The 19,011-nt window shown below is 39.9% G+C and overlaps 2 protein-coding genes across 2 annotated transcripts; one reads left to right on the top strand and one right to left on the bottom strand.

Moving 5' to 3' along the window:
- Positions 1-8,457: 8,457 nt before the first annotated feature.
- On the top strand, positions 8,458-15,656 carry LOC119291259 (methionine--tRNA ligase, chloroplastic/mitochondrial-like). Its single transcript, XM_037569987.1, has 12 exons — positions 8,458-8,809; positions 9,148-9,291; positions 9,388-9,537; positions 9,720-9,887; positions 10,961-11,085; positions 11,492-11,585; positions 12,335-12,433; positions 13,428-13,608; positions 13,718-13,833; positions 14,382-14,537; positions 14,941-15,069; positions 15,268-15,656. The coding sequence occupies exons 1-12, from the start codon at positions 8,534-8,536 to the stop codon at positions 15,430-15,432; spliced, it is 1,803 nt and encodes a 600-aa protein (XP_037425884.1). The 5' UTR covers positions 8,458-8,533; the 3' UTR covers positions 15,433-15,656.
- Positions 15,657-15,783: 127 nt separating this feature from the next.
- Positions 15,784-16,423, bottom strand: LOC119291260 (putative cysteine proteinase inhibitor 7). Its single transcript, XM_037569988.1, has one exon. It carries the CDS (start codon positions 16,294-16,296, stop codon positions 15,940-15,942), a length of 357 nt encoding a protein of 118 aa, XP_037425885.1. The 5' UTR covers positions 16,297-16,423; the 3' UTR covers positions 15,784-15,939.
- Positions 16,424-19,011: the final 2,588 nt, after the last annotated feature.

Raw genomic sequence — 19,011 nt, 5'->3', positions numbered from 1 at the left:
GTGAAACTCGGTCAGACCAATTTAGTAAATAATGTGACCCTTGGGAATTTCGATGGGAGCGACATGTCAACCCAGTGGGACCGATATGGTTAGGGTTAGGGCATAACGTAATCTCAGTGGGACCGATTACACAAACTCGGTGAGACCGATTTTGGTAATAGACACACAAAGAGTTGGTCAGGCAAACTCGGTGGGACCGATTCGCTCATCTCGGTTTGACCGAAACGTTACAAAAGGGAAACGGAGAGTTTGCATTGCAATCTCGGTGGGACCGATCGCTCATCTTGGTTTGACCGAAACGTTATGAAAGGAAATAGAGAGATTGCAATCCCATCTCAGTGAGACCGAGATCTCTATCGGTGAGACCAAAAAGACTAGGGTTTATGGTAATGGCTATGTCAACTGAACTCGGTAGCGCCGGATAGACAATTTCGGTAGGGCCGAGTTTGACTTTTGGTTTGGGACATATGTGGATGTGAGAAAGTAGTTGAGGGTTTTGGAGCATATCACTAAGCACTTTGAGCAAGAAACTCATTAAGCAACACCTCACCCCTTCTTGATAGTATTGGCTTTTCCTATGGACTCAATGTGATCTTGGATCACTAAAATGAAAAATGTAGAGTCTTGTGCTTTGAGCTAGAGCCAATCCTTTTGTCCTTAGCATTTTGAGGTGTCCACTTTTCTCATCCATGCCATGCCAAACATTGAGCTTTCCTGAAATATTTATCTTGAAATAGAATTAGCTCAATGAGCTATATGTTGTTAGGAATTACCAAAACCACCCAGAGATAGTTGCACTTTCAAAACTTACCAAAACCCTCGTGAGATCCATTAGTATAATAAAGCAAAATGATGTCTACTACACAATTTGTTCTTGTAGACTCGTGTTGGAACTCCAAGCGTAGAGTTCTATAGGACATTAGCAAATTTCCCTCAAGTGGATGACCTAAGGTTTATCAATCCGTGGGAGGCGTAGGATGAAGATGGTCTCTCTTAGGCAACCCTGTAACCAAATAACAAAGAGTCTCTTATGCCCCCAACACACCCAATACAATGACAAATTGTATAGGTGCACTAGTTCGGTGAAGAGATGGTGATAAAAGTGTAGTATGGATGGTAGAAATATATTTTTATAATATGAATAAATAAAAACAACAAGGTAGCAAGTAACAAAAGTGAGCACAAACGGTATTGCAATGCTTGAAAATGAGGCCTAGGGTCCGTACTTTCGCTAGTGCAATTTCTCAACAATGCTAATATAATTGGATCATATAACCATCCCTCAACGTGCGATGAAGGATCACTCCAGAGTTCCTATCTAGCGGCGAACATAAGAAGAAATTGTTTGTAGGGTATGAAACCACCTCAAAGTTATTCTTTTCGATCAATCTTTCCAAGAGTTCATACTTAAATAACACTAAGTTATCCTTTCTGATCGATCTATCCAAGAGTTCATACTAAAATAACACCATACGATACACATCAACCAACTCTAATGTCACCTAGATACTCCAATGTCACCATGAGTGTCCGTGAGTTGATTATACGATATGCATCAAACAATTTCAGATTCATAATACTCAATCCAGCACAAAGAACCTTAAAGAGTGCCCCAAGATTTCTATCAGAGAAACAAAGACGAGAATGTGCATCAACCCCTATGCATAGATTACCCCAATGTCACCTCGGGAATCCGCGAGTTGAGTGCCAAAACACACATCAAGTGAATCAATATGATACCCCATTGTCACCACGTGTATTCATAGCAAGAGATACATCAAGTGTTCTCGAACCCATAAAAGTATTCAATCCGATAATAACAAAATCTCAAAGGGAAAAGTCAATTCATCACAACAAGATAGAGAGGGGAAAACACCATATGATCCAACTATATTAACAAAGCTACTGGTACAAACCCTCAGCCCCGAGGGTGGACTACTCCCACCTCATCATGGTAGCCGCCAAGATGATGAATATGGCAATTTACCCCTTCGGTAGGGTGCCGAAATAGGGCCCAGATTGTTTTTTCGTGGATACAGAGGCTTGCGGCGGCGGAACTTCCAATCTAGGGTTATTTCTGGGGGTTTCTGTATTTATAGGATTTTTGGCATTGGTTTCACGCAAATATGGGCTTCAAGGGGCCCACCACCCACCAGCACATGGGCAAGGCACCTGGCGTGCCCTGGTGGGTTTTTCTCACCTCCTTCACCTTCTGGTCTCCCATGAAGCTTCTAGTGCCTCTTTTGTTCAAAAAAATTGTCAAAAATTTTCATTGCATTTGGAGAACTTTTATTTCTACACAAAAAACAACCTAGTTCTGATGAAAACATCATCAGTCTAGGTTAGTTCCATTCAAATCATACCAAAACCATATAGAATTGTGGTAAACACGGCATGAATACTTTATAAATATAGATACGCTGGAGACGTATCACAAATCACCACTCTAAGTACTGTTGCAAACCCATTCATATTTTGTTATTGCATTATACCTACTGTATTCTAACTTTACCATGGCTTATACCCCTCGATACAATCCATAGATTCAAAAAAATAAGCAAACAATGCAACAAAAACAGAATCTGTCAAAAACAGAACAATTTGTGATAATCTGAACATTGACCATACTTCTATAACTCTAAAAATTCTTAAAATTAGGACAACGTGGGAAATTTGTATATCAATTATGTGTAAAATCATCCGAGCAAAATCACATTTATGTGAATTTACAAAATTCCAGAACTGGGCACAAAAGTTTATGTTTTTTCACATAATCAAGTCAACTATCATCCAAACCATCCTAAAGGCTTTACTTGGCACAAACACGAACTAAAACATAAAAAGCACACTCATAACAGTAGCATAATTGTGTGAACACAAAAAACAGAAAAATAAACAAGAAGACTAAGATAACTATTGGGTTGCCTTCTAACTAGCGCTTGTTTTACGCCCCTCGCTAGGCATAATGCATAGTTTCAAGTATTGTCATCTTTGGTTTTTGTTCCATAGGTGGCCCTCATGATTGATTCATATGGTGGCTTTAATTCTAGTTCTAGGGAAGTGTTCCATACCCTTCTTTAATGGAAACTAAAATTTTATATTGTTTTCTTTCTTGTTTATTACGACACTATGGTTCGTAAGAACGGTCTACCAAGTATTATGGGACAAGACGGATTGCAATCAATGTTAAGTACAATAAAATCAATGGACACATAGTTCCTATTTGAAAGAATAAGAACATCATTAATCCTATCCAAAGGCTTTTTAATAGTAGAATCCGCCAAGTGAAAATTAGAAGAACATTCATCCAAATTGGTAAAACCTAGCACATCACATAGAGATTTTGGAATTGTGGAAATGCTAGCACCTAAATCACATAAGGCATTGCACTCATATTTTCTAATTTTAACTTTAATGGTAGGTTCCCACTCATCATATAATTGTCTAGGAATTGAAACTTCTAAAGCTTTCATCATCGCTTCTACAATATGTTTAGTAAAAGCCTTAATTTGCTGTCATACGCGTTGGGTGAATTTAACATGGATTGCACCAAAGAAATACATTCAATCAAAGAGCAACTATCATAGTTAAAGTCTTTGTAATCCAAGAGAGTGGGCACATCACTAGTTAAAGTTTTCACCTCTCCAAACCAATTTTTATCATTTTTTATCAATATTTTCACCAACCGAACTATGGGGACGCCTTCTAGCTAAAGTTGACTCTTCTTCAGTCCCCTTACATCAAGTTTTATATTGCTAAACAAGGAGTCAATAGATGAAATACCAATCATTTTCATATCCTCGTCATTACTACGATAAAAATCGGGAAGAATCACTTTTATTACTCTCATCCATGGAGACATATAAAGGTTTAATTGATTCATTAATATCAATCTTGGGTGGCAAAATTTTAGTTTTAAGGTTTTCCGCATCATGAATAAGTCTGTCAATGCTCCTAGACATATCATCAAGTTTATTCAATTTTTCCTCTATCATAGTGTTGAAAACTTTTTGAGCATTAATAAATTCTTTGATATTATTCTCAAGATCAGAGGGCATCCTATTATTATTACTATAAGAATTAGCATAGGAATTGCCATAATTGTTAGAGAAATTTCCTAGAAAAGTTCTAGGATTGAAATTACCTTTATAAGCATTACTATTCAAATTATTTCGCAAGACAAAATTCACATCTCCGGGATCATTATTTTTCTCAATCAAAGTAGACGAAAAGGCACATCATTAGGATCATTTTTACTACCAACCAATTTCATAAGTGCATCAACTTTATCACTCAAAGTGCTAATTTCCTCAACCAAAATTACTTTTTTACTAGTAGGAGCTTTTTCAGTATGCCATTGTGAATAATTTGCTACAATATTATCAAGCAACTTAGTAGCTTATCCCAAAGTAATTTCCATAAAAGTACCACCCGCGACTGAATCTAAAAAATATCTAGAAGCAAAATTTAATCCCGCATAATTTTTTTTATATGAACATCCACAAATTTAAACCATGTGTAGGGCAATTTCTTATCATTAATTTCATCCTTTCCCAGGATTGTGCAACATTTTCATGCTCAAGTTGCTTGAAATTCATAATTTAATTTTCATAATTTGATTTCTAAGGGAAATAATTTTAGCGGGAGGAAAATACTTAGTAATAAAAGCATCTTTGCACTTATTCCAAGAATCAATACTATTTCGTGGCAAAGATGAAAACCAAATCTTTGCACGATCTCGCAAAGAGAACGGGGATAATTTTAGTTTCACAATATCATTGTCCACATCCTTTTTCGTTTGCATATCACACAATTCTACGAAATTGTTTGATGGGACGCGACATCTTCATTAGGACTACCCGAAAGTTGTTCTTTCAATACAAGATTCAACAAAGCGGCATTAATATCATAAGACTCCGCACTAGTGGTGGGAGGAGCAATCGGAGTACTAATAAAATCATTATTAATAGTACTAAAAAATCACATAATTTTGCATTTTCTTGAGACATCGTGACTATGCAAACAAGATAACAAGCAAGCAACACAAGGAAAAGGCAAACAGAAATGATTTTTATAAAAACTTTTTAGAAGTGGGAGAGATGAAAACGAGAAGCAAAGGCAAATAAAAATAAATGCAAGGAGATGGAAGTTTATGTGTAAGTACTTGATAGATGTTGATGATGTCTCCCCGACAATGGCGCCAGAAATTCTTCCAGCTACTTGTGAACTACGTTGGGATTTCTCGAAGAGGAGAGGATGATGCATTACAATAGAGATATGTATTTCCCACAGTTAAGAACCAAGGTTATAAATCCAGTAGAAGAACCAAGCAACACCTCATTAGCAGCACCTGCACATAAACAACAAATCCTTGCAACCCAATGCGAACAAGGAGTTGTCAACCCCTTGATGGTTAATTGCAAGATTAAATTGTATGGTATTTGATAGATAGATCAGAGAAAAATACAAAATAGAATCAATAAAGTAAAAACACAACAATGTATTTTTGGTTTTAATATATGATAAAAATAGACCCGTGGCCCATAGTTTTCACTAGAGGCTTCTCTCATTGAAAATAGTATACTGTGGGTAGACAAATTACTATTGGGCAATTAACAGAAAAGCAAATAATTATGACGATATCTAGGCAATGATCATACATAGGCATCACGTCCGAGATAAGTAGACCAAAACAATTCTGCATCTACTACTATTACTCCACACATCGACCGCTATCCAGCATGCATCTAGAGTATTAAGTTCATAAAGAATGGAGTAACGCCTTAAGCAAGATGACATGATGTAGACAAGATAAACTCACGTATAATAAACCCCATATTTTTACCCTTAATGGCAATAATACATACGTGCCATGTCCCCTTCTATCACTGGGATTGAGCACCGCAAGATCGAACCCATTACAAAGCACCTCTTCCATTGCAAGATAAATCAATCTAGTTGGCCAAACCAAATCAATAGATCGGAGAATAAATACGAAGCTATAGTAATCATGCATAAAAGAGTCCAGAGAAAACTCAAATAATATTCATGGATAGATCTGACAGTAAACTCATAATTCATCGGATCCCAACAAACACATCGCAAAAAGTGATTACATCGAATAGAACTCCAAGAACATCAAGGAGAACATTGTATTGAAGAACATCGAGAGAGAATAAGCCATCTAGCTGCCAACTATGGACCCGTAGGCCTGTGGTAAACTACACACGCGTCATCGGAAGGGCAGCAAGGTTGATGTAGAGCCCCTCCATGATTAATTCCCCCTCCACCGGAGTACTGAAAAAGGTCCCCAGATGGGATCTCTCGAGAACAGAGGCTTGTGGCGGCGGAAAAAGTATTTCATGGACTCCTCTGTTGGTTTCACGATTTTAGAGAATAGAGGTGGAGTTAGGTCTAACGGAGCCACGTAGGCCCCACAAGCCACCAGGGCGTGCCCTACCCCCTGGGCGCGCCCTGGTGCCTCGTGGGCCATTGCTTCATTTTCTCGTCCTCTCCCGAAGCTTCGAGGGTCTCTTATGTCTAGAAAAAATCACCAAAAAGTTGCGTGGCATTTGGACTTCGTTTGGTATTGATATTGTGCAAAACCCAAAACAAGCAAAAAACAGCAACTCACACTGGGCACTAAATTAATAGTTGCTTGTAAATGTCTATAAAACATCCAAGATTGATACTATAATAGCATGGAGCAATCAAAAGTTATAGATACGTTGGAGACGTATCACGAAGCCGAGGTCCATCCTATCCACCCCGACCCCCTCTCGGAAGAAAGTCCAAAATCCGTGTGACTGGGCGGCGGCGACGCCATGCACATTGTATCCCTCATGAGGGCGCCGTCTAGGGAGGCTTGGGTGTTCATGAGAGGGCTGTTCTAGGGGTGGGCTATGGGTGGCGAGGAGCGGTCGTGGTGGTGCGAAGGTTCTTAGGTGGAGCGACGTGTCATCAACCGCGTTAAGACGGCGAGTATCAGCGAGATGGTGCGACTGGATCTCGGCGACAGATGTGTCTGGATGGACGAGCGCAGGGTAGTGGCGCTGTTTGGTGCCGTGACGGCGTCGACGGTAGGCCTGGCAAGGTCGATGCGTCAGTACCTGCTCTAAAGATGGATCGATGGAAGATGGTGATGATGACCCATGAGAGTGCGTCGGGCCGGTTTGTGCCCCACACCCCGTATGTGACCAGGGGTAAATTTGCCGACCATTGATCTCCGCCCCGGGTTAGGTCTCTGATCAGCGTCTCCCGTGCCTGACACACCAATTGACGGTGCAAAATACCGTCATATATCCCTCGGTAGGGTTCCTAACGAGGTCGGAAGTACCGGACGGAGCCCACACGCGCAAGTTACCCAGGTTTGGGCCTCCGGAGAGTAATACCCGACATCATGCTTCTTCTTGTTATTGATGGTGATGAGATACCTCATGCGAGGCAATACAATAGGGAACTAGGCTGCTACCGGAAGTTGTTTATCTCTAAGACCAGATGCCATGGGTGCTCCCTAACCTTCCCTTATGTAGGTAGTGGAGCTTAGGGTTTACAGGTAGTGGAGCAAGACACCAAAATGTCGGTTCTTATCCTTGTTGGGCCCCGCATGCCCTGATTCGTCCTTTGGCTTTATCCAGCCCGGTGAGCCACCCCCGGGTCATGGCTGCATCACCTAGTTGCTTTGGAAAAACTACAAATGAATTCAAAAGGTTGGATTAAACAGAAAATTCTTTAAACAACAAAGTGTAAGCAAGTTCTTACAAGCGGCATTTATACAAATCGAGCAACCCAAAATAATTATTTATTTTAAAAGTACAAACATGAAGGGCCTATTTGATTCATAATAATTATAAGAAACAAGAATAGGTAAGAAGTGGAGGATTAGAGTGTCATCTCAACTAGAATCTTATATAATTAAAATCCTGTAGGAATTTGGATGAATGATAGCACAGGGAAAATAAACAATTCTACAAAGAGTTTTAGTGGGTGATTCTTTCTTTCCAAAATACTCCCTCTATTTCAAAATAATTAAAGTTCTATGATTTTTTAAATTCATTTTTTAAAAGTTTGACCAAATCTATAGAAAATCCACAAAGATCCATGATATCAAATATATTTCGTAATAATAAATCTAATGAAGTGATTTTTGTTTTGTAGATATTAATATATTTTTTTGTAGACATAGTCAAACTTAATGAAGTTTGACTTAGAACAATCCTAAAACTTCAATTATTTTGAATCGAAGAGAGTAGAGTGTAAAAAAATGTAAGATTTTGTTTAAGGATTTCAATTCTAGGAATCAAACGACGAACGTAAGAAAGACTTCTAAGGATCCAAATCCTTTAAAAATCCTGTGAAATTGCTTTGAATCAAAGGAGAGTAAAGAAATCCACTGAAATTCATTTGGATTAGGGTGGCTGCATCCCATTCCCATCGCCATCGTCCCCCACCTCAAACATCTGCTCTCTCTGCCTCACGAACGCGACCCAAAACCCCCTCCCTAGCCCACTCCGCCTCTCCCCCCTCCTCCGCCATGGCCGCTGGGCGGGCCTTCTTCTGCGCCCCCTCCTCCATCGGAGCCACCGCCCGTCGGCTAGCCTTCGCCTCACCCCCGTCCCGCCCCCTCGCCTCCGCGCCCCACCGACGCGTCCGCGCCCGCTGCTGCGCCTCAATCTCCTCGTCCTCAGATGCCTCCGCGCCCGCGCCGCCACCCTACGTGCTCACCACGCCGCTCTACTACGTCAACGCGCCGCCGCACATGGGCAGCGCATACACGACCATCGCCGCCGACGCTGTCGCCCGCTTCCAGGCAAGCCTTCACACTACTTTTACAAGTCCATGTCAGGAATTTGAGTACATTACTCGAGATCCACCTGCTGGCAGCCATGTTTGGATACGCAACCCGTATGAAACAGTATAATGGCTGGTGCGCTTCATTGTTCTCTAGTTAAGTGGTGAATATGCCAGTGCATATGTACCGCGGGAATGCAGGTGCACAGACTTCAATATATTTGTGTGTTAGCAGTGCAAATATTTCCAGTTTGATGATTTGTTTGTTAGACTAGTTGAGCTACTGGGAGCATTGCGTACCTTTTGCTGCCCGACACCTTCTCTAAGAATTTGTTCATGGTGCTTATCTGGTTGCAGAGATTGCTAGAGAAGAGGGTTATATTCATTACTGGGACAGATGAACATGGTGAAAAAATTGCCACCTCTGCAGAGGCCAGTGGTAGAAACCCCAAGGAGCACTGTGATATAATTTCAAATTCATACAAGATGCTTTGGGCTGATGTATGTCACAACACAAAGTATTTTCAGTCTACCATTTCACAATATGTCATAAATCTGGAGCTCACATTTCTCTTCCAACTTTGTTTTTGCTTGCAGCTAGACATCGAGTATGACAAGTTTATTCGCACAACTGATCCTAAGCACGAGGCTGTTGTTAATGACTTCTATTCTAGAGTTCTAAGCAGTGGTGACATATATAGAGCTGATTACGAAGGACTTTACTGTGTCAGCTGTGAGGAGTACAAGGCAAGCTTCTTTGTACCTTCTCCTATAGAAGCACTAGTACATTTTTTAGGTAAATGTATTTATACATGTATGAATGGATAATTATAACAAGTGTTATCATGGGCATCTATGTAGATTATCTCTACAGTTCTGTATTGCTAAATTTACCAAATAATAATGTCTGTTTTGTTGATTGCACACAGGATGAAAAGGAGTTGGCAGAAAATAATTGCTGCCCTGTGCATCTGAAGCCTTGTGTACCTAGAAAGGAAGATAACTATTTCTTTGCCTTGTCAAAATATCAGCATAAATTAGAAGAGCTGCTGACAAGAAATCCCAATTTTGTAAGGCCATCACATCGTTTGCACGAGGTGAGGCGTTATCCTCTATAATGTTTTGTTCAATCTGATGTGTGTTTATCAAGTTACTGCTAAAAATTGCGGTGGAAAAATGTAGAACTATTTGCTTATTAAATGGAGATTCTAATTATATTGATTTAACTACTGACAGATTAAAAAAAATATGCATCATGTCAGCATATGTATTATTGAAGATTTGACACGATTTTCTTAAATATATCTGTGCAGTCAAATATGTGAAAAACTATGTGGATTTTGTTGGGTTGTCGCATTCCTTCTTGCCAAGAAGTGCCGTTGGCATGTTGAACAAACATCATCACAGTACATTTCCTTTCTGGCAACCCATCAAATGGTCACTTAGATATCATCCTAATACCTAACTAGCTTAAAGATTAGAACCTAGATGTCATTGTTTACCAGTTTTGAAAAAGAAAGCTTCCAAAGGCTGCTGTGTATATATGGTAAAAGTTAAAATGGTCGACAGACAGTGAAGAGTGTCTTTAGACCACAGCGGTTCTCATGTAATCCCTAGCTTTTACAGCAGCAGCATGTCAGGGTTTGGCGGCTTAAACAGTGCGAGTTTGGTGTTGGGGAGCCATGGTTGTTCAATCCAATCCTGGACTTCGTCACCTGATGTAGTTTCTGGCAATCTCCCCTACCCATCTTCGTAATCGAGTTGCGATGTCTTGGCTAAAAAGCTTACTGAGCACTTAAGCCTGGCCATCACATGTTTATTTTCCTTGCGCTGGCAAGATGGGATCTCAACTATGACATTTCAAAGTACATGTGTGCATCGGCGCATGCCTACACATTGACTGACCATAATGCACTTTATTAAGTAGCCTCTATTCTTCTCACAGTAACACACCTTGGTTTTGTGTACAGTGATAGGATAATATATTTTTTTCTTATATAAGTGCCCAAGATTAATAATTTCATACTCTGCTTCATGTTTTAGCTTTCAGTAAAAATATAACGCTTGACGCTTCATTAATTGCCAATCTTTCAGCTCACATGTGTTTATTTTCATGGTTTTAGGATGCCCTTATTTCTTTGTTATTTTACTAATTAAGACACAGCTGTAGGTCGAAGGCTGGATTAAAAGTGGATTGAGAGACTTTTCTATTTCTCGTGCATCTGTCGAGTGGGGTATTCCAGTGCCAAATGACACCAAACAAACAATATATGTGTGGTTTGATGCCTTATTAGGGTATGTTTGTATGTTTCATGCCTGCTGCTTGGCATTTTCGTAAGCATGAACAGGTTGCATATTCTTACTCAAATTCTACTGGATAGATATGGCTGTAGGCGGCGTGTTGTCTGATATCAGTGTCCTCTGTTTAATCCTACCATGCAAGTATAGAATATACTCAACTTCATTGATTTATATTCATGTTTGGCAATGACAATTCTTAGATAAATTGTTCTTTTGTTTACTCGAAACTGCGAACTTTCTATGCAAAAGCAAAAGATGCTCCAGTCTCTTAGTCCACGCATGTAATAAATGAGCAGTTAACTTCTTGAAATCTTGAAATGAGGCTAGAGTAATCTTATTTAGCATTGCCTATTATTTTGTTTCATATTGGTTGTTCATTTCTGTATGTTTGTCTCTTTAGTTATCTTTCAGCGTCCCTAGATGATGGGGAGCAGGCAAGTTTACAGCAAGCTGTTGATCGGGGTTGGCCTGCATCTCTACACCTGATAGGAAAGGTCGGTTTTGGGCAAATAATTTTTGCAGCTTCTTCAAACATCATGTTTTTTGTTTCAACTTATAGCAAAACACCATATTGATTGATTTCTTCTTATCGTCATAAGGAGTTCTCATTTTGATGTGAACTTAGATAGTACCACTTTTTTTTTTAGTGCTGCTAAGAGAAAGTGCTGAAATATGACATTTATCAAATGAATAAACAAACATAAACTCCTTTATGGTGATCTATACAGTAACCAGCTAACATCACATAGCCACTCAGTTTTCCATATGGCGAAACTCGGGGACAAGTTTCACTCCTTCCAGTTCTCAAGATTAGATCCTATTTCATTTAAACTTATTTCGATAGGGCCCTTGTGCCTCAGCTGCAGTTACTTGCACTAATAAAAATATCATGTGTCATGCTGGGTTTGGTGACTTGGCACTGGTAGGTCACAGTTGAAACAATTTTGACAGATCCATCCCCTAGTTCCCGAAAGTGAGAGACATGTGACAGCTAAGAAATAGAAAGAACAACACATCTCTTCTCATATGTTAAATCTGATGTATTTTATTATGTTTCATAATACCTGGAGATGCCAACGTCATAAAATGTACTGTTAATCTACTGCTTCCAGTACAATTTACTTGGAGCTGGTCACTGTAGATATTGACATTTTTGTCCCATTTAAAAGCAATAATATTGGATAAACTTCTTTGTTTTATATGTTCATTCAGTTTGTGACGATCTCTTGTACATGCACCTCAGGACATATTGCGGTTTCATGCAATTTATTGGCCAGCAATGTTAATGTCAGCAGGGATAAGCGTTCCTGATGCAGTTTTTGGCCATGGATTCTTGACAAAGGTGACCTCACATATTTCCAATGTTCTTGTTTCCACATCAACTGATAGCAATATAACACCATACAGTACATAGTATTTTGAGCATGTCTATGTGACCATCGTATTTGATAAGGCCTTTTCCTGCAACTACATGTGCATTTCCCATCTAGACATTTGGACATCGGTTGCATACTTCCACTCAGTATCATCTCTACCTTAGAATACATCACGTTTTACCATATGTAGTTATGTACGATTTTAATCTAACTTGTATAATGGTACTGCACATGGCACAAGTTAGCACACCTATATTAGTATATATATGTATTAGCATTCGTGAGGGCAGGCCTGGCGCAGTGGTGAAGTCCTCCCCACTTGTGCCAAGAGGTCCTGGGTTCGAACCAGCCTCTCTGCATTGCACTTTGCAGGGGTAAGACTAGGTTCCTATAATCCCTCCCCAGACCCCACCTTGTGTGGGAGCTTCTATGCACTGGGTCTGTCCTATGTATTAGCATTCGTCCTTTTACCTGTTGGTATTTCACATGTTCTATAGTTGTGGCTTTGTAGCTCATAGATAAGTCTGTATTTTTGGCCACCTTCTTCCTCGATTTTTCAAGTTTACAACCCTCTACTATGTGTGTATGTCAAATTGTAAAGAACGTATGTTCTCCTTTTTATGTGAAATAAATGTTTGTCTTCTCCCTCCTTTTGTACAATTTGTCCATTTTTCTGGGAAATTATATTTCACAATAGTTTTTTCATTGCTTCAGGACAGGTTGAGTAGGAGTAGCCTTTAATTTTATAGGGATGCGTATGGTCCAATGGCATTAACTATTATAAATTTTGCGCCTCATTGGTGCGCATGGTTGTCTTGCACAGATATTGTGAAACACAGCAACTGCTTTGTAGTTTTGTCTTTGAGTAACAAATATAAATTCTATCTGGGCTCCCAGCCACTTTTATCTCATTAAATCACTTTTATTTCATGCAGCTGCTTTTTATTTTGCAAATTTTAGGATGGCATGAAGATGGGAAAATCACTAGGCAACACACTTGAACCAAAGGATCTGGTAGGCAGATTTGGAGCGGATGCTGTTAGGTACTTCTTCTTGCGAGAAGTAGAATTTGGCAATGATGGGGACTATTCAGAAGAACGTTTTATCAATACAGTCAATGCACATCTTGCTAACACAATTGGTATTTATGCTTGCTAAAACTTTTATTCAATTTTTTTTGGCTTATGCTTTAGTTGGTGTTAACTGTCTGTCTTAAGTGGTTAGTGATGATACTGTTCTCATCTGAACAGGAAACCTTCTCAATCGAACACTTGGTCTCCTAAAAAAGAACTGCAATTCCACCTTAGCTTTTGATTCAATTGCTGCCGCAGATGGCAATTCATTCAAGAATAATGTTGAAAACTTGGTAAGTTGGTCTCTTTGGTATCTTCGGAACTGATGACAAACCATTGATCTGTCATTGCATTACTTCTGATGGGGTGTAGGTTGTCTGAATTGGCTTTATAAAGTGAACTTCTAGACAGTAAACGGTCTAAATAGGAAAATATCTTTATGAAGGAAATCGTTTCCAATAATGCATTACAAAAGCTTGAAACCCTTTATATGTAATGATCGCTCCTTGTTTGGTGCTCCTTTAAGTTCTGTTTCTTGGCCTACAGAAAGTAAAGACATCCACCATAATGATCCTAGCTGAACTGTTTTATTATTTCTCTTCTTGGAGCTATAGATAGTGATTGCTGAATTGACATGTGAAAATGAGCAACAAGCGCTTCAGACACTGTCAGCTCGTGTTGTCCATTATGAATTGGTTCCACTTGATATTTCATACACATGTTGGATATTCACCACCTGCTATTGATCTGCCTAATAAGAAGATTCTTTTAACACATGTTTGCATGTACTGCACTTCTGTTGTATCTGTTGGTGTTACAGTGATATAAACTGTGTATACAGGTGGACAAGGCGAAGGGCCATTACGAAAATCTTTCGTTGACATCAGCATGTGAAACTGTTCTAGAAATTGGTAACTTGGGAAACTTGTACATTGACGAGCAAGCACCATGGTCTTGTTTCAAGCAAGGGGGCGAGATTGCTGAAAAGGCTGCAAAGGTAAACACTTGAAAGTTGAAACTATATCTATTTCTCTTCCTTTTGGGCTTGCCGTGTTTGTTTCAGATTTTACTTGCCAAAATTTAATGCTGCTAAGGTCAAACTGCATGATGCATTAGTTGCTTCTTTTCATGTTTGTAAAAGAAACCCACTTTCAAACAGAAGAGCACTCTGTGAGCTTCAAAATTCTTTATATTCTGTACATCTGAGTACCTAATTCCTATGTCACAGCAACTCTGTTGTTGTGGCTGTAATAATGAAACTATAACATGACTTTAGTCGTTCTGATGAATTGTTGAGATGATTTTTGGGTGGCTAGTTTGTGTTATTTATTTGATGTTATTATTTTACTTTGTTTGTGATATGTGCCTTATTCATTTTTTTTGTCTGCACTTCACTACAGGATCTCGTCATTATTCTAGAGACAGTGAGAATAATTGCAATAGCGTTGTCTCCAATCACTCCAAGCCTTTCGTTGAGGATTTATACACAGCTTGGTTTCACAGAAGACCAGTTTCGTACATTGAGATGGGTATGTTCTTGTATGTCCAGGGATATACCATTTAGATCTAAACTCAATTTTGCAAAGTGTTTTGCAGCCATTGTCTAGTGTGTATATGAACTAACACCCTCAGAGAACACAATCTTCAAACTATAAATAGCAGATATGCAATATAAAAAATTTCCAGTGGCGCGACATGCTTACAACCCTGTGCTAACTGCCCTGCAGGATGATACCAAATGGGGAGCCCTTAAAGCAGGCCAGGCAATGATGGAGCCGAAGCCAATTTTTGCCAAAATAGAAACCGAAGTCGAAGAGAAAGATCAAGCAAGCCCAAAGGAGGGGAAGGGCGGGAAGAAGAAAGCACGTAGCAAAGGGCTCGTGGAGGCATGAGTTAAGCTTGTGACTTTGTGAGTACTGACTGGATGGCTCCTCAACTGTAGAACCCAGGTGCCTGTTCCGCAAAACCATCTCATATCTGATGGTGTAGATAGCATAAAAGCTTTCGTGGCAAAGAAGGCTTTGACTTTTTGTAGAGAGAACTGAACTTACCAATTCTGTTCTCTCAGGCTTTGAAATTCAAAATTGTACTACATTGAGATGGCAACATTGGTGCACCCCCTCCGTTTGAAAATGTAGTACTCCCTCCGTAAACTAATATAAGAGCTTTTAGAATACTCTTATATTAGTTTACAGAGGGAGTATAAGGCATCCACTTTTTCCACCAGTTAGCTCAAATTTTTTAGCTCATTTTTTTTTCTTTCTAGAATGCGCACGAGTGACATTTAGATTATGTGAGTCAAAGGTAATGCAGTTGGATCTGTAACTTTTTGATGCCTCATTAATATTGCTTGTGAGCTGTGACGATGCCCATCAAGAATTACAAATACACCAAAAGGCCTACGCCTCTTGGGCGACCGGGGTGAAGGAGACGAGCTTGCGCCCTTTGTCGGCCGCCTCCTCGTACACCTCCACCTTGTACGCGTCCTTCTTGCCGGCGCCGTTCAGCGCCTCGACGAGGAGCCGATAGTTGAAGCCCGACACCACCTGCACCGTGCCCAGCACCACCTTGCTGAACCTGAACCGGCCGCCCGCCTGCTTCATGTGCTCCGCCACCGCCCAATTGCCGAGCCCCTGGATCTTCGGGTCGTTGATGTTACGGATGTGTTCCCACCCGCCGGGCATCGCCGTGGCGGGCATGGCGACGGCGTAGATGATGGCGGCCACACCGATGACGAGGGTGATGCTGGTCCTCATGGCTGCTGGTTTGTGGAATTGTGGTGTGCTAGGCTTGGATCGATCAGTGAGGTTTCGAAGCTCGAGAGTTGAGATCAGTCAGATGCTCAAATCAGACGAGGATCACTGACATGTGAACCGGGGGCGTTTAAATGCATGTCATATACACCATATATCTATCTAATAAATTATTGCTTCGTATCTAAAAGTATCGATTAATGTGGTTGATCCCTTGGTGCATACCGCTACATTCTTGATGCATGCGCTATAAGGCTGGCTATAATGGGTAGTATCATGGAAGCGGATTTGTAATACCCGGGTGCTCCACACCCCTATACGAACATTAAATTCAAAAGAATACCGAGAAATTTGAAAAAAATTCTGAGATTTTGGGATATCAAATCTGGGGTCGAAATTTTGTGAAAAAAATACCAGGAAAAGGTATTCGGGCAAAAAGACAAAAATTCCTATGTGTAGAAAAAACTGTTTGGATTGATTTTTGTTCGAACAATATTTCTTTCGCCACAGATACGTTTCCTGGTATTTTTCCACGAAATTTCACACAGGAGTAGATTGAGAATCCATGTTTCATATCCCCAAATTTCAGAACTTTTTGAATTCTTTTGGTATTTTTTATGATTAATATTCGTATTGGGGTGTGGAGCACCCATGAGCTCCTGTGTATTTTCCGTAGTATCACAAGTTAGAATCATGCATATGATACTAGTATATGGTACTACCTTTTTGATGCATAGTATTATACTCCCTTCATTCTAAATTACTCGTCGTGGTTTCAGTTCAAAATTAAACTAAAACCACGACGAGTAATTTGGAACGGAGGGAGTAGATTAGTATCTCAGATGATCTTATTTATTCCCAGACAAGACACATACTAGTATAATATTATTATGATATGGTATCATGATATGATACTCAATTTTCTTTCACTTAATTCTATGTCACCTCATCAAAATTTCCTAGTTGACATGAATGATACTAACTACGACACTCCCTTACGGTTAGCCTAAGGTGGTACCAATGTTTTCTTAGAAAAAAAGTGTCCATTAATTGGTCCCATATCAATATCTGATACTGATTTAGCGTATACATAATTTAATTTGGTATGGTTTAAGTGTTTGCTTTTAGAAACATCCATCAATTGATTCATGATGGATCTAATGATATTAATTTGCTGTTATGAATGCTGATATTTTTTCTATAAACTTGGCCAAACTTAGAAAATTTAACAAAATTTACGCGAAGTAAAAAAACCGGAAGGAGTATTATTAAAGTAGAGGCAAGACACTGAGACCAAATTATCTACAAGTACAATATACGAAATAGATATCATCGATATAACCATACCGATATACGAAAAAATACATGTACGATTAAGTCATTATTCGTCCATAACAATGCAATCAAGAGTGGATAACACACACTCATGCCGACATCACCGAATCTAACTACCAATGGCGAGGACACATATTTTCGTTCAAGGTGCATGGCCCGACACTTTTTTTTTTGAGGATCAGGCCCGACACTTATGAAAGTGTGTCATTGCAGGGTCCGACCAGTAATGGCCAGAGTGTGAATTGTTACACTGGACAGAAAATAGTGTTGTGGTCACCATCTTGATGGTGGATCTTAGGCCCTGTTTCGTTTATAAGTCCTAAGATTTTTTCTAGTCCCAACTAAAAAGTCCCTAGTCCCTAAAAAGTCTCTTCCTGTTTGTTTTCAGGGACTAAAAAGTCCCTAGTCTCTCCCTGAAGATTATTAAATGACCATGTTACTTCTAGTATACAAAAAAATAACAATCAAACAATATCATGGGGCGGCGGGGCAATGGGTGTAGGGAGGGGCATTGTTGGAAAAGTCTCCAAAAGTCCCAAAAAAGACTCTCCTTGAGAGTCTTCTTCATTTAGTCCCAAAAATCAACTTTTAGTCCTTAGTAGTCCCTCATGTTTGGTTAAAAAGTCTCTAAGAGGGACTTTTTCTAGTGTCTACACCAAAAAGTCTCCGGAAACAAACACCCCCTTAGAGAGCCACCTAACATAGTACTCCACTCCAAACTATCATGATGTCTTCAGAGATAGCTATAAAGAAAGGCACCACCGGATCTCCTTGCGGACATACCCCAAACTGAGTCAAATCAAGATAGGACATGAGCATGTGCACAACCAGATGAGTACATGGGTGTACATATGAACCCCTATTACTTTTGCCCAGAAAAAATCAAGCATATAGGGATATGCATGATGTACGCTTGCCTTTTTTTGAGGGGTAAAGCCAAGTTTTATCCATCAAAATTCACAGCGTGTGGGATACAAGCTGCTTCATGAGGCTGGCCAAACCACACATGTCGCCTTAAAGCTAGATTAAGAGAAAATCTTGCCAAATTATGAACCTCGGCATTAGAGGCTCGACCTTCAAATGTAAACACACATGGAAAAGAGAGAGCTTGCGCTTTAATTTGCTTGATGATGGTCCTCCCCGGTTAATGTCGCTGATCACTTGTTTTGAGTCGAAGGCCACGCCGAGTTGGTTGAGGTGAAGATCCTCAGCTAAGCATAGGGCTTCTCTGCACGCGATGGCCTCCATTGTTGAGGCATTGTCCATTCCCGCAATGACCAGTGCTGAACTGCCGAGGTAATTTCCATTGCCATCCCGATAGACAGTCGTTGTCGAACCTACCCACACTTGTCTAATGCCTGCATCAACATGGATTTTTACATA

The sequence above is a fragment of the Triticum dicoccoides genome, chromosome 4B (assembly GCF_002162155.2).
Source record: "Triticum dicoccoides isolate Atlit2015 ecotype Zavitan chromosome 4B, WEW_v2.0, whole genome shotgun sequence".
NCBI classification, from domain to species: Eukaryota; Viridiplantae; Streptophyta; class Magnoliopsida; order Poales; family Poaceae; genus Triticum; species Triticum dicoccoides.
This window is presented reverse-complemented; position numbering and strand designations above follow the sequence as displayed.